Raw genomic sequence first — 14,594 nt, forward strand, 5'->3', positions numbered from 1 at the left:
CAAAGCAAACCAAGGAAAGCAATACTATCAAGTGAGGAAAGCGGCTCTCTCTGATCAGGACCAACTAAGGACTTCTAAGGGGCAGAAAGCTGACTATTTTTTGACAGTTTACTATTTACCAGCTGGTTACCCAGCTGCTGCTCTCTTTGTGATACAACACTGCATGGTACATTGTGTTTTGTTTATGTTTTATGTTTTTAAACTATTATAGAATGAGAAGAGTTAAAAAAGGAAACAAAAATGAAATGTCAAAATCAAAATCTAACTTGTGCTGGATCAGGTTATTCCTCTCTGATAGGAACCTAAAGGCTTTAAATGAAATTAACTGTTTGGGGCTGTGGGAAGTGCCCCACCACGGATGGGGGTGGGGGTGTTCACAGCCGAGAAGTATAATATTTAGGGACATTAGGGAAGCTAAGATAGAAAAGTAGAAAGTTTAACCAAGGTTAAAGAGCAAATCACTGATAAGAGTATAAAAGGATTATCTAATAAATTTTAAAGTATGTGTTTACTTTCCAACTCTTAAAAACATCATGTTGCCTATTACCTTGGCAAACAGCAGAATGGAAAAACATGGAGAAAAGGTAACTGTAATATGATATGCAAATTAAGTTGTGTATCACCTTCATATTTGTGAAAGTCAGGCTAACAATAAAAATGTTTTCTCCTCGGGGGGCCTGGGTGGCACAGTCAGTTAAGCGTCTGACATCAGCTCAGGTCATGATCTTGCAGTCCGTGGGGTCAAGCCCCACATAGGGCTCTGTGTTGACAGCTCAGAGCCTGGAACCTGCTTTGGATTCTGTGTCTCCCTCGCTCTCTGCCCCACCCCACTCATGATCTCTCTCTCTCTCTCTCTCTCTCTCTCTGTCTCTCAAAGATAAATAAACATTAAAAAAAATTTTTTTTAAATAACTGGGATGAGGGGCGCCTGGGTGGCTCAGTCGGTTGAGCATCCAACTTCAGCTCAGGTCAAGATCTCGCGGTCCGTGAGTTCGAGCCCCACGTCAGGCTCTGTGCTGACCACTCAGAGCCTGGAGCCTGTTTCGGATTCTGTGTCTCCCTCTCTCTCTGACCCTCCCCCGTTCATGCTCCGTCTCTCTCTGTCTCAAAAATAAATAAACATTAAAAAAAAAATTTTTTTTTTTAAATAACTGGGATGAAATATCTCCTTTAAAAAATAAAATTAATAAAATAAAATAATAAAACAAAACAAAATACAATACAATACAATACAATACAATACAATACAATACAATACAATGCTATTCTGGGGCGGCTGGTGGCTCAGTCAATTAAGCATCTGACTCTTGATTTTGGCCCATGGTTCGTGACATCAAGCCCCACATCAGGCTCTACACTAAAAGTGTGGAGCCTGCTTGGGATTCTCTCTCTCCCTCTCTCTCTGGCCCTCCCCTGCTCTCTTTCACTGTCTCTCTCTCTCTCTCAAATAAATAAACTTAAAATGCTATTCTTTTAGCCAAGTACTATTCAACTAAATCTACAGCACTAGATAGGTCAAGAAACTCTACCTGCAATCTATTGATGTTTTGTGCTTCTTTCAAAGATACCACGTGTCCTTTGTTTTCCTGGACCATCATTTGCACTTGATTCTTCAGTTCCTTCACCTGCAATTCCTTCTGATTAAATACAACTTCATCAGCAGCCAGTGCACACTGGGAGGAGGGAAAGAAAGCACAAGAGATTCACCACAGAAAGTACTCCAGACAGCCCAGAAAATACCACAAAAACTGGGATTTCATGATGGTTTGACAATGTCTCTCGAAATTTTTCTCATCCTATTCATTTTCAATTTTTTTTGCTTTCTGTAGAAGAAAGGCAGAAACAGTTCGAGGACCTGTCATTGCTATAACCTAAGAATTAATTACCATAAAGATACAAAGACTTTCCTGGTTTTTATTTTCTGAATTTTAAAACAAAAACAGTCACTTGATTTCTAGACTACACTCAGGAGGAGTTATTTTTACAAGTTTGCTAGAATTGCCATGAGATTTTTTTTTTTTTTTTGCCATGAGACTTTTAAATGTGGGTTTTTAAAAATCAAAGAGGTCACGTTTTCCAAACTGACCTATAGAGTTAAGAACACATTTGGATCTTTTAAATAAAGAATATTTGGTAATTCAAAAAAAATTTTTTTTAATGTTTATTTTTGAGAGAGAGAGAGCACAAGCAGGGAAGGGGCAGAGAGAGACACACACAAGATCCAAAGCAGGCTCCAGGCTCTGAGCTGTCAGCACAGTGCCTGATGTGGGGCTCGAACCCACAAGCCATGACATCATGACCTGAGCCAAAGTCAGACACTTAACTGACTGAGTCACTCAGTCGCCCCAAATATTTGGTAATTTTATGCACTTTCACTATGAAGAGACATTTTGAAGATATCTAAAAATATGGTTAAACAAATAGTTTTCTTAATTTCCAATGAATTATGCCTGTTTTCAAATAAACTTGAGATATGCAAGTAATACTTTTAAAAAAATTTTTTAAATTAAATAAACTGAAAGAAATTTAATATTTGTTGAGTGAATTTTATGCTAGGGGCGCCTGGGTGGCTCAGTTGGTTAAGCGTCCGACTTGATTTCAGTTCAGGTCACGGTCTCACAGTTCATGGGATTGAGCCCCGCGTTGGCCTCTAAACTGAGAGTGCAGAGTTTTGCCTGGGTTTCTCTCCCTCTCTCTCTCCCCCTCCCTCTCTCTCTCTCAAAATAAATAAATAATTTTTTTAAAGTGTATTTTATGCTAGATAGTGACTTGACATTTTAAAAATATCTCACTGTGGGGCGCCTAGGTGACTCAGTCGGTTCAGTGTCCAACTTTGGGTCAGGTCATGATCTCACAGTTCATGAGTTCAAGCCCCACATCGGGCTCTGTGCTGATAGCCCAGAGCCTGGAGCCTGCTTCGGATTCTGTGTCTCCCTCTCTCTCTCTCTCTGCTCCTCCCCCGTTCATGCTCTGTCTCTCTCTGTCTCAAAAATAAATAAACATTTATAAATAAATAAATAAATAAACAAACAAACATTAAAAATACATTTAAAAAAATCTCACTGAATAGACATGATTCTTTTTTCATGAAGAAACCAAGAGATTAAAACCTTTTCCCAAGATGACCCAGTAGATAAACCAAACTCCTGACCTTCAATCCCAGGGTCTTTCTGGATCAAACCCCATGTTCTTTCTCCTAAGCTATAGGAAAACACAAGAACAAGAGATGATTTACAAAAATAGTGTTCCCTTTACAAGTAAGATTTAATTCACGAAAACAGAGTATGTACGTGACTACTCAGGCAATGGCATAGAGGGGTAGATGGGTCCCTGTACAGAGAACCCATAGACCAAGGCCAGCCTTGATTTGCCACAGCCTCGTAGCACCACTTAGGGCAAGTCCCTTCTTTTCTCTGCTTGGGATCCTCAAGTGACCAAATGAGGAGAGGACACATGGCCCTGATGGTCCTTATTTTCATATGTTTACATATGACCTATGTGACTTCTTTCATAAAATGAGATTAAACTATAATTCTCATTGGTTAATATCCTCTCCCATGGTAAACTGTACATTTGAGCTTAAAATGTAATTTGTCACGTAGTACTGCATATTCAACTATTTTTACATATGCTTTACAGACTACAGCTATATTATTTATTATTTATTTCAAGTGTTTAACTGTTGAGTAAATTCATGTTCACATACTGTTCTCGTATTCAAAATTTGGAATAAAAATGCAACAAAGTCCTTCAAGAGGTGTTTATTAGGATATGGAGTATTCCAATAACTGACCAATGGCAAAAACCAAGGATTACAACACTACCTGATACAGGAGCACCTGGCTGGCTCAGTGGGTTAAATGTCCAACTTCGGCTCAGGTCATGATCTCATGGTTCATGAGTTCAAGTCCCACATCAGGCTGTCTGCTGCCGGCACAAAGCCTGCTTCAGATCCTGTCTCCCTCTCTCTCTGCCCCTCCCCCACTCGCACGCACTCTCTCTCTCTCTCTCTCTCTCTCTCTCTCTCTCCCCCAAAAGTAAACATTAAAAAAAAATTAAAAACAAAAAAACAGAAACACTACCTGACAGCATCTAACAAGGAGAAGATGGTGAAGTTCAAAGTGACACTTCCTTAGCAAAAATCTGGTGGTAATTCTACCTGCGATATGGCCCACGATCTCCTGTTGGCTAGGAATTTTATTTTTAAGTACTTACCTGCTTGTGTAATAGGCTCAAGGAAGCAGGGCTGAGCAAAGAGAATGTCCATGCCTCTCCCTGCACAGACCTGCTGTCTTGCTAAGTAGTTTATCAAGCTGACTTCACAGTAACCCCTGGCATGTGGCCCCACGTACAGCTACTAAGTCCAATCACTTAGCTGCCACTGATACATAACCTCAGCAGGTGAATAATAGGTGAGAGATAATAATGAGCTAGGTAGGTGAAAAATAAATGAGAGATAATAATGAGCTGCTTTTATTGACCCTTACTCCAGGCCAGGCAGCCTTCTCATCGTTTTATGGGAACTAGTGTTTTAATAATCTTCACAGGAACCCTACAAGGTGCTTGTTATTATTGTTTAATTAGCACAGAGAGGTTAAGTATTTTCCCAAAGTCACAGAGCAAGTAAGCAAAGGAGTTGGAATTCAAATCTTAGAGGAGTTTGGTACCAATGTTCTTAACCACTATGTTATTCTGTCTCAAACAGAAAGTCTAGAAAACTTTTTAATTTTTTTTGTTTATTTATTTTGGAGAGAGAGAGAGAGAGCAAGCAGGAGAGGGGCAGAGAGATAGGAGACACAGAATCTGAAGCAGTCTCCAGGCTCTGAGCTGTCTGCACATAGCCCGATGCGTGGCTCAAACTCACAAACTGCCAGATCATGACCTGAGCCAAAGCCAGATGCTTAACCAATGGAGCCACCCAGGCACCCCTAGAAAACAACTTTTTAAGGAGACATATGGGTGAGGAATGACAGCAATCACTTCTCTATTTGCTATTTAGTGGTATCCAAGATTACTACTCCTGCAAGACTTCAGACCAAAAAAAAAAAAAAAATCTATTTTTTTAATTGGGAAATACTGAATATTGTATCTTTCACACTGAGATTAATTACACTAGCACTTTGAAAGTTCTGAGAAGTCTTGGGATTTTTGTAATCTAGCATTCCCTAAAGCCATCTGATCATGGTGCCCTTTTTCATCAAGACTGTTAATATCCTGGGGCTCCTGGGTGGCTCAGTCGGTTAAGCATCTGACTTCAGCTCGGGTCATGATCTCACAGTTTGTGAGTTCAAGCCCCATGTTGGGCTCTGTGCTGACAGCTCAGAGCCTGGAACCTGCTTCCGATTCTGTGTCTCCCTCTCTCTCTGCCCTCTGCCCTGCTCACACTCTGTCTCTCTCTCTCAAAAAGTGAATAAACGTTAACAACAACAAAAAAAAGACTGTTAATATCCTTGGGAAATCTTAATCTAGAGTACATAATCTAGAGGAAGTTAATTCAGAATTTCCAACAGATGGAGAGAAAAACTTACTACCCCACCATCCTCAATCAGGGGGTTTTATGGGCTTCCATTTCAGCCACCTTAGAAGGATGAAGTACTCCTTACTATCAACTCCTATAGTGCTCCAAAGTTCAAGCTTCCCATCAACTGTATTTCCTGTTCTGCCACTTTATTATGCCAAACAAGAAGGGTCAGGCCTGCTCTATTATGAAGAAGGTAGAGCAGAGTTACTGCTTTAAAAAAAAAAAATCCATGATTTTTGGGGAACCTGGATGGCTCAGTCAATACAGCATGCAACTTTTGCTCTCAAGGTCATGAGTTCAAGCCTCATATTGGGGGCAGATTACTTCAAAACAAAAATTTAAAACTCCATTATTTTAAAGTTATGACTTTAAATGCTTATATTTAAGTATCAGACGTTGTGAGATAGGGTGCCTGGGTGGCTCAGTCAGTTGAGCGTCCAAGTCTTGATTCTCTCTCTCCCTCTCTTTCTGCCCCTTGATTGGAAGATGCACATAACTTAGTAAACAAATATTTTCCAAATGATCGATGGGTGATGATTGAAAATCATGTGGATGAAAGATCCATTCAAAGTACAAGATAAAGGGGAGCCTGGGTGGCTCAGTCGGTCAAACAACTGACTCTTGATTTCCACTCAGATCACGATCTCACAGTTGTGAGATGGAGCCCTGTGACAGGCTCTGTGCTGGGCGTGGAGCCTGCAGGAGAGTCTCTCTCCCTCTCCTGCCGCCCCTCTCCTGCTTGCGTGCGCAAGCACGTGCTCTTTCTCTCTCTCTTAAAAAAAAAAAAGCAAGATAAAAATAAAAATTTTAATGTACAGATCTTAATGTAACAAAAGTAGTTTCTTTTTTTTAAAAAAATTTTTTTTCAACGTTTTTTATTTATTTTTTCAGACAGAGAGAGACAGAGCATGAATGGGGGGAGGGGCAGAGAGAGAGGGAGACACAGAATCGGAAACAGGCTCCAGGCTCTGAGCCATCAGCCCAGAGCCTGACGCGGGGCTCGAACTCCCGGACCGCGAGATTGTGACCTGGCTGAAGTCGGACGCTCAACCGACTGTGCCACCCAGGCGCCCCACAAAAGTAGTTTCAAATCCCACATTGCAAGTAAACTTTAGGATGCCGCTACTTGTTGAGTTTTGGTGCAATAACAAAGAAAAATATCCATAATTATCTGACAATAAATTAAAATGTTCCTCTTTCCAATTACAAATCTAAATGACGCTGGATGTTCTTCATGTACTTCAACTAAAACAACATATTGCAACAAACTGTATGCCGAAGCAGATAGGAAAATCCACACATCCTCTATTAAGCCAGACATTAAAAGAGATTTGCAAAAATGTACAACAATTCCACTTTTATTAAGTTTTTTTATTTCGAAAATAGTTACTTTTCATGAAAAAATGTCTTTATTTGTCATTGGGTTATTATTTTGAGTGAATTAATAGCTTAAATTTTTGTGTTTTAATTCTAATATGGTAAATATCAATAGATACAACCCACATAAACAAAAGCTCTTTAGGGGACCTCAATTTTAAAAACATAAAAAAAAAAAAACCTTGTATGGGCACCTGGGTGGCTCAGTCAGTTAAGTGTCTGACTTCAACTCACCTCGCGGTTTGTGGGTTCGAGCTCCCCACTGGGCTCTCTGCTATCAGCGTAGTGCTATCAGGCCCACTCCAGATCCTCTGCCTCTCTCTCTGCCCCTCCCCTGTTTGTGCTCTCTCTCAAAAATAAATAATATTAAAAAAAAAAAAAAAAAAACCTTGTGAATAAAAAGTTCAAGAACTGCTACAATAGAGGTTTCTTTCTAATACATATAAAGAGGTACAGAGGAAAGATTTCTAACTAGAAAGCTGTTTTCAGGGCACCTGGGTGGCTCAGTCGGTTAAGCATCGGACTTTGGCTCAGGTCATGATCTCGCGGTTTGTGAGTTCAAGCCCTGCTGACAGCTCAGAGCCTGGAGCCTGCTTGGGATTCTGTGTCTCCCTCTCTCTCTGCCCCTAACCCACTTGCATTCGGTCTCTGTCTCTCTCAAAAATAAATAAACATTAAAAAAAAAAAAAGAGGGGCGCCTGGGTGGCGCAGTCGGTTGAGCGTCCGACTTCAGCCAGGCCACGATCTCACGGTCCGTGAGTTCGAGCCCCACGTCGGGCTCTGGGCTGATGGCTCAGAGCCTGGAGCCTGTTTCCGATTCTGTGTCTCCCTCTCTCTCTGCCCCTCCCCCGTTCATGCTCTGTCTCTCTCTGTCCCAAAAATAAATAAACGTTGAAAAAAAATTAAAAAAAAAAAAAAAAGAAAGAAAGCTGTTTTCCTATTTTCAAAAACTGGCAGAATACCTATTTGCCCAACAGAATGCAAACTCCATGTAAGCAGAATAGGTACATCTTGTTTTCCGTGATTTCCCTAGGGACACGAAATCTTCAGGTTTTTGAATGGAAAGTGACAAATGTATTTCGGAACTCAATGTACATATATGTAATATGTACACATGTACATACCTACATCTCTTAAATATTGTCACATACAATGATTTTGTTTGTTTAAAAAAAAAAATCAACATTCCGGGGTGCCTGGGTGGCTCAGTAGTCACTTAAGCCTCTGACTCTTGATTTCAGCTCAGGTTACGATCTCACAGTTCATGGGTTCGAACCCACATCAGGCTCTGCACTGACAGCACAGAGCCTGCTTACGATTCTCTCTCTCCCTCTCTCTCTGTCCCTCCCCCACTGTACTCTCTCAAAATAAATAAATAAACTTTTTAAAAAAACTCAACATTCCACACTCAAGGGGTGAAGTTTTTTTTTTTTTCTTCAAGAACCACTGACCCAAAGAGGGATAAAAACTCAATAAAGTACTTCATTTTGTTTCTGAAATTATGTTTCTCTTCACCCTCTAAATTAATGACCAGGTCCCCAAGATTCTACTTCATAAATATAACAAGTTAAAATACTGAAAGAGAGGGGCAACTGGGTGGCTCAGTCGGTTAAGCATCTGACTCTTGGTTTCGGCTCAGGTCATGGTCTCAAGTTTCCGGACTTTGAATCCTGTGTCAGGCTCTGTGCTGACATTGTGGAGCCTCCTTGGGATTCTCTCTCTCTCCCTCTCTCTCTACCCCTCCCCCACTTGCTCTGTCTCTCGAAATGAATAAACTTAAAAAAATTAAAAAAATATTAAAAGAGGGGCGCCTGGGTTGAGCGTCCGACTTCGGCTCAGGTCACAATCTCGCGGTCTGTGAGTTCGAGCCCCGCGTCGGGCTCTGGGCTGATGGCTCAGAGCCTGGAGCCTGTTTCGGATTCTGTGTCTCCCTCTCTCTCTGACCCTCCCCCGTTCATGCTCGCTCTCTCTCTGTCTCAAAAATAAATAAACGTTAAAAGAAAAAATTAAAAAATATATATATTAAAAGAGAAAGGAAAAAGAGACTGAGCAAAAGGCAAATGAGAATTTACATATAATCCTTTTTAAAAACTTCTGGAATCCCAAAATGACCCTTGCCCAAATAAACGGAGTCCTTAAACAAGTCACTAACGGAAGTGGTGTCTACATACCTGGCATTTCCTAAGCTCTCGCTTCAGCTGGAGAACTGTCACATGCTGTGGTCCTTCTTCCAGGTTGCCGACGCCGTGGCTCCCTCTGGACGAGGTGAACACCGCCTTCCTGACATCCTGGGTCATGTTAAACCACTCCTGCAGTTTGTGTTGCTGCTTTTGGTTCAGTCTGACAGCACCCTTTAAGTCCACCAGGAAGGTAAAGGCTTCCTCTACACAGGTTTGGTAACTCTGACACTCTCCTTGTAGCTGAGCTACTTGTTCCTCAAGAGACCGGATCCTGTTTTTATCAGGAGTCCCCTCTTGATGGATCTGGCTGGTTTGGCTGATGCTATCCTGCTGGCTTTGCAGAGCTTCTCGAAGCAACTTGATTTCAAATTCCATTTCGTCCATACGATCAGACTCGGGGCTGAAGTTTAAGGTGGGTTTGTTTCTAATATTGCGTGCTCTGTTGGCATATTTGAGGGAATTTAAAGACTCGTCAAAATCTGAGGAGGATGGGCTGACGCAAGTGATCATGACAGTCTTGGCACTGCCTCCCAAGGAATCTTTCAGAAGCCGGGTGATTTTAGCGTCCCTATATGGAATATGGGAGCTCTTCCTGCGTGGGTCCCCAAGAGCACTGATTACATTTCCTAAAGCCAACAGCCCACTGTTGATCTGAATGGATTCTTTGAACCGTTCGCCAGTATTCCCGGTTTTAGTTACTCTTTCCGAGCCCGCCAAATCCACAAAGTGGAACTTTGAGACAATATGCCGATGGGAATACCACGATCCATCTTCAGCTGCCTCTGTATTTTTCTCTACTTGACAAATGCTGATTGTAAAAATTGCATGTGATCTACTGGAGTGCTCGTTCATTTGGGTGGTACCTGTATGCCTGGCTGCATTCCCCATCTCCAGGAGACTCATCACCTCATCTGCATTCTCCACGTGACATTCCTTGGCCCCAACAATCACTTAAAATAGCAACACCAAGTTTTTAAACCAAATTTTAATCAAAACCCAGTAGAGTTAAACTTAACCACAACAGTTATTATTTGCTAAACTTCCCAGGCTAAGAACGTGTCTTAAAAAATCAAGAGCATTTCAAACAATAGTGACAGCAATATCATTAAGTAATTTTGGATAATCTCCCAAAGGAACTATTTTAATAGACAGCACTCATTTTGATATTTAAATTCTAAAAGATATTATATATGTGTGTGTGTGTGTGTGTGTGTGTGTGTGTGTGTGTATTAAACAATCTGGTTTCTTTGGAGTCACATATCATACTCAATTCTTTAAGATGAATGAGAAAAGAAAAACCCTTTAATCCAGTATTTTGACTTATAGAGTCTAACAGACTTATTTAAATAGATTAATTAAATATTAACTCAAAAGAATTAACTAGTAGTAGATTAATTAAAAGAAATCAGTTTCTTTTGAGTCTTCAAACCATCCTTAGGTTTAAGGGTTTTGGTACTGTGTGGTCATAACCAACAATACATGAAGATTTCAGTATAAATAAATTGGCTATTCATTTTAAAAACAGGCTTAACCTACACAATATCAGAGTATAAGATAAACAAACATGTTGGCAATTCACAAAAAGCAAAAAAGTTTCTATTTCAACAACAGCAGAATAAGAGCCAAAAATAAACCAAAGCTTACCACCCACACTATTTGTTTATATCCAAACATATTTCAAAAAGAAGAAGGTGGATTTGGGCTTTGAATCAGAGTCATAAAGCTCCTGATTCTGTGCTTGAATTACAGAGCCATGGTTCCTCTTTATTCAGATCCGATTATGTCACTGTTTTCTTAAAAAATAATCATTTTGCTTTCATTATTTCCATCATGACACTTTCTTAACAACCTAGTTCATTGAAAGTTCTAAAGTACTTATACTACCAACAGGGAATGCTAACATATCACCAATTATAAAGTATGACAATGTAACTGTAAATCAAAGGATAACTTTCATAAAGTTTTTTAATGTTAGGCTACAGCTTAGCACTATCCATGGTCCTCAAACCTAGCTGCAAATCATCTGGAAGCTTTATAAAAGAGAAAGTACTGATGCCCAGGCCCGATCAGACAAATTCATCAGGATTTCTGAAAAGCAGGGCCCAGAAATCAGTTTTTTTTTTAACTTTTTAAATGTTTATTTATTATTGAGAGAGAGAGAGACAGAGAGCGTGAGCAGGGGAGGGGTAGAGAGAGGGGGAAACACAGAATCTGAAGTAGGCTCCAGGCTCTGAGCTGTCAGCACAGAGCCCGACGTGGGGCTCGAACTCACAAACTGCGAGATCATGACCCGAGCTGAAGTTGGTCACTTAACCAACTGAGCCACCCAGGCGCCCCTGGAAATCAGTATTTTTTAAAAAGCTTCCATGGTGATGCTAATTGTGCAGCATCCAGGTTGGATGCCAACCAGTGCTTTACACGAAGGAACTAAATAAGGGTGTCAAAGAAATACATTTTGGTTGTGAGTGGAATACCGTATAAAACATACGGCAATTTGTCTTAAGAGCATTTGTCACATCTTTCCAAAACTTTTGCAGGACTGATAACAGCTATTAAGTTTATCAGGGGTGACAGCATATGGGCTATTTTACAATAAATATGTATTATTTTTGTATCTTTAACAAAAAATAAAAACATTCAAGAATTACCTTTTATATGATACAGAAGCTCAAAACACTGGCCTGGATTCTGTCCAGAAAAGATAAACTATACTGAATTATCTAATAAGACCATAGACTACCATGTATGCTTTCTTTCTAAAAAACAAAACAGGGGTGCCTGGGTGGCTCAGTCGGTTAGGCGACCAGCTTCAGCTCAGGTCATGATCTTGCAGTTCGTGGGTTCGAGCCCTGCGTCGGGCTCTGTGCTGACAGCTCAGAGCCTGGAGCCTGCTTCGGATTCTGTGTCTCCCTCTCTTTCTGCCCCTCCCCCGCTTGTTCTCTCTCTCTCTCTCTCTCTCTCTCTCTCTCTCTCTCTCTCTCTCTCTCAAAAAATAAATAAATGTAAAACAAAATTAAAAACAAAACAAAAACCAATTTTTTCAAACATTGAGGAATTCCAGGGCTGCCAAGCCAGGGCTAAAAAGGCAACAAACTTCACTGCCCCCTGCAGGCAGTTTGAACGACCTTACATTCCTACTGCAAGGAGATTCCCTCAAGGGGACACTCCTCAAGCAGGATCCTTTTTCTCCAAGAAGGTTCTACCTAAGTATCCTTTCTTAGAAACACATCCAAGTCATTGTTGTTAATAATAATGAAACTCTGGAAACTGCTTAAATGTCCAACAATGGAATATTAGTTAAAGTATAATACATTTAGAAGACAAATTACCACATGACCATGAAGACTCATAACTTTGAGAAATATTTAATGTTGTGTGAAAATGCTCACCATATAAATATTACATGAAAAAATAAGATGCGATGCTATATGTAGGGTTGCAGTATATTAAAAAAAATTATACATGCATGGGAAAAGAAATCTGGAAGGAAACACACCAAAAACAGAAGTTACTTTTTCTGGGTTCTGGGATTAAAGCTGATCATTAACAACTTTCTTCCTTAAACTTTTCTATGTTTTCAAAATGTTCTATGTTGAACATATAACCCTTTAAATCAGAAAAGCAGGAGGTGCAATTCTTTAAAATACTTGCATTTTGACCCATTCGAACCTTCTCCCATTTCCAAACAAATTGATATTTAATGAGATTAACAAGTTGCTAGCATAGAAAGTCAGGTCTTGAAAAATACAACAAAGTACAGGACAAAATCAAAGAGGACAAAAGGAGAATTCTAGATCAACTTGGACAAACACCAAAGGGAGAAGCCATCTCTAATCTGGGAGAAACTCTGGGAGAAAAAAAAGTACAAATACTAATTTAGCCTATTTCAAAGTCTCACTGATCTTCAGCCCAGAGCGGGAACAATTATAGAATATAAGTATCTTGAATTACAACTTACTAACTTCATCTAACCAACAAGTCTGAACTACTTTTCACCTGGGTGATTTAATGGATATTGGGAATCAAAAAGGTATTCAATTTTAAAGAAAAAACAAATTCCTTTTGCTTCTATGTCTGTTTTAAAGATTCTTTGCAATATATCCAGAAACTGAATTAAATCACATCTTTTTGGTAATGAAGGCAGTCAATGCTATTTACCTGTGTTTCCTTTTTCATCTTCTCGGATGTGAAGATCCTTCATAGATGTTTCCAATTCTAGAAGATCTCTTAGGTCTTCCTTATATACCTCTATATAAGACACTTTGATATTAAAGTCAGTGCTAGAATTTTCAGAGATGTTTTGAAATATTTCTTGGATAGCTCGAGGAATGATACCCTTTTGACCCTCCACAACTGAAGCTAAAAATTTAGAGAAAGAAAGGACATCTGAAAATTAAAATATAAGAAAACCCCAAACCCCAAATTTATAATGTATACATCTATTTTCTTACATTTCTCTATATTACAAATTTTTTAAAACTGTAAACTATAATATTGATGTGTAAAAGTTTCCACAATTTAAAAAAAAATTTTTTTAACGTTTTATTTATTTTTGAGAGAGGGAGAGACAGAGCATTAACAGGGGAGGGTCAGAGAGAGGGAGACACAGAATCTGAAACAGGCTCCAGGCTCTGAGCTGTCAGCACAGAGCCCGACACGGGGCTCAAACTCATGGACCGCGAGATCATGACCTGAGCCAAAGTTGGCCGCTTAACCGACTGAGCCACCCAGGTGCCCCAACAATTTTTTAAATAGTTTTAAAAATTACAAGATAAAGTGTGAAACAAGTCAAAGAACAAATTGGGACTTAAGGTTAAATAAGTTAGGTTAATTTAGAAACCTACCCAGCATTTGCAGCATTGTTCCATAGAAAATATATTTCAGGCACAAAGGGTTGGCTTGCAAATGAACCTTAAAAATAACTAGCTTCCAGGTTGAAAATTACCAAGGTTTACATTTTTGGCAACAAACATCCTGAAAATGTGAACCTCTATTAACTTGGACTACCTTTCACCTAATTTAAGATGCAAGACTGCCATCGTGTGGCAAATAAAGGAGGCTGTAGCTTTTTCTAATACAAGAGAGAGTGAAGATTCTTTTTTGAGAGTTTCCAGGAACTAGCCAATAGCATTACCTATGAACTACAGTGCAATATACACATTGTAGATTATCCAGAATATAAAGTCGATTAGAAACAGCTCATTCATTTCCCACTTCAAAAGATAACAAAACACAGTAATTTAAAACTTACCAAAACACTGAATTTCAAATATTTATCATAAAGCTTCAATAGGTATTTTGGTAACCTAAATGCTATATTTTCAACGTTACACTTATATTCCGGAGACAGCTTCGGAGAGAGAACTTGTAAAGTTTTATACATCAACAGCTATCGTTTAGCTATTGTATGTTATTTAAAGAACACACAAAAGTTTCTAGAGAATGTTCTAGTTTCTGGTACAAGTCAGTAAATCCAAGGTTCTGAGAAGCAGGAAAATGACTATTAGTTTAAATAG

At 39.5% G+C, this 14,594-nt stretch overlaps 1 protein-coding gene across 9 annotated transcripts in view; it reads right to left on the bottom strand.

The window, feature by feature from the left end:
• The window catches only part of KIF27 (kinesin family member 27), a 101,808-nt gene that overhangs the window by 71,869 nt on the left and 15,345 nt on the right, over nt 1-14,594 (bottom strand). For 7 of the 9 annotated variants that reach the window (XM_045043005.1, XM_045043004.1, XM_045043001.1 and 4 more), the window contains exons 3-5: nt 13,237-13,464; nt 9,070-10,028; nt 1,530-1,673 (exon numbers count right to left, since the gene is read on the bottom strand). In XM_045043005.1, coding sequence (XP_044898940.1) covers nt 1,530-1,673; nt 9,070-10,028; nt 13,237-13,464 — 1,331 coding nt within the window. Of the gene's footprint in view, nt 1-1,529; nt 1,674-9,069; nt 10,029-13,236; nt 13,465-14,594 lie in introns of those variants that run through there. The other 2 variants (XM_023242211.2, XM_045043006.1) reach the window with 2 other exon arrangements.

The sequence above is a fragment of the Felis catus genome, chromosome D4 (genome assembly GCF_018350175.1).
Source record: "Felis catus isolate Fca126 chromosome D4, F.catus_Fca126_mat1.0, whole genome shotgun sequence".
Classification (NCBI taxonomy): Eukaryota; Metazoa; Chordata; class Mammalia; order Carnivora; family Felidae; genus Felis; species Felis catus.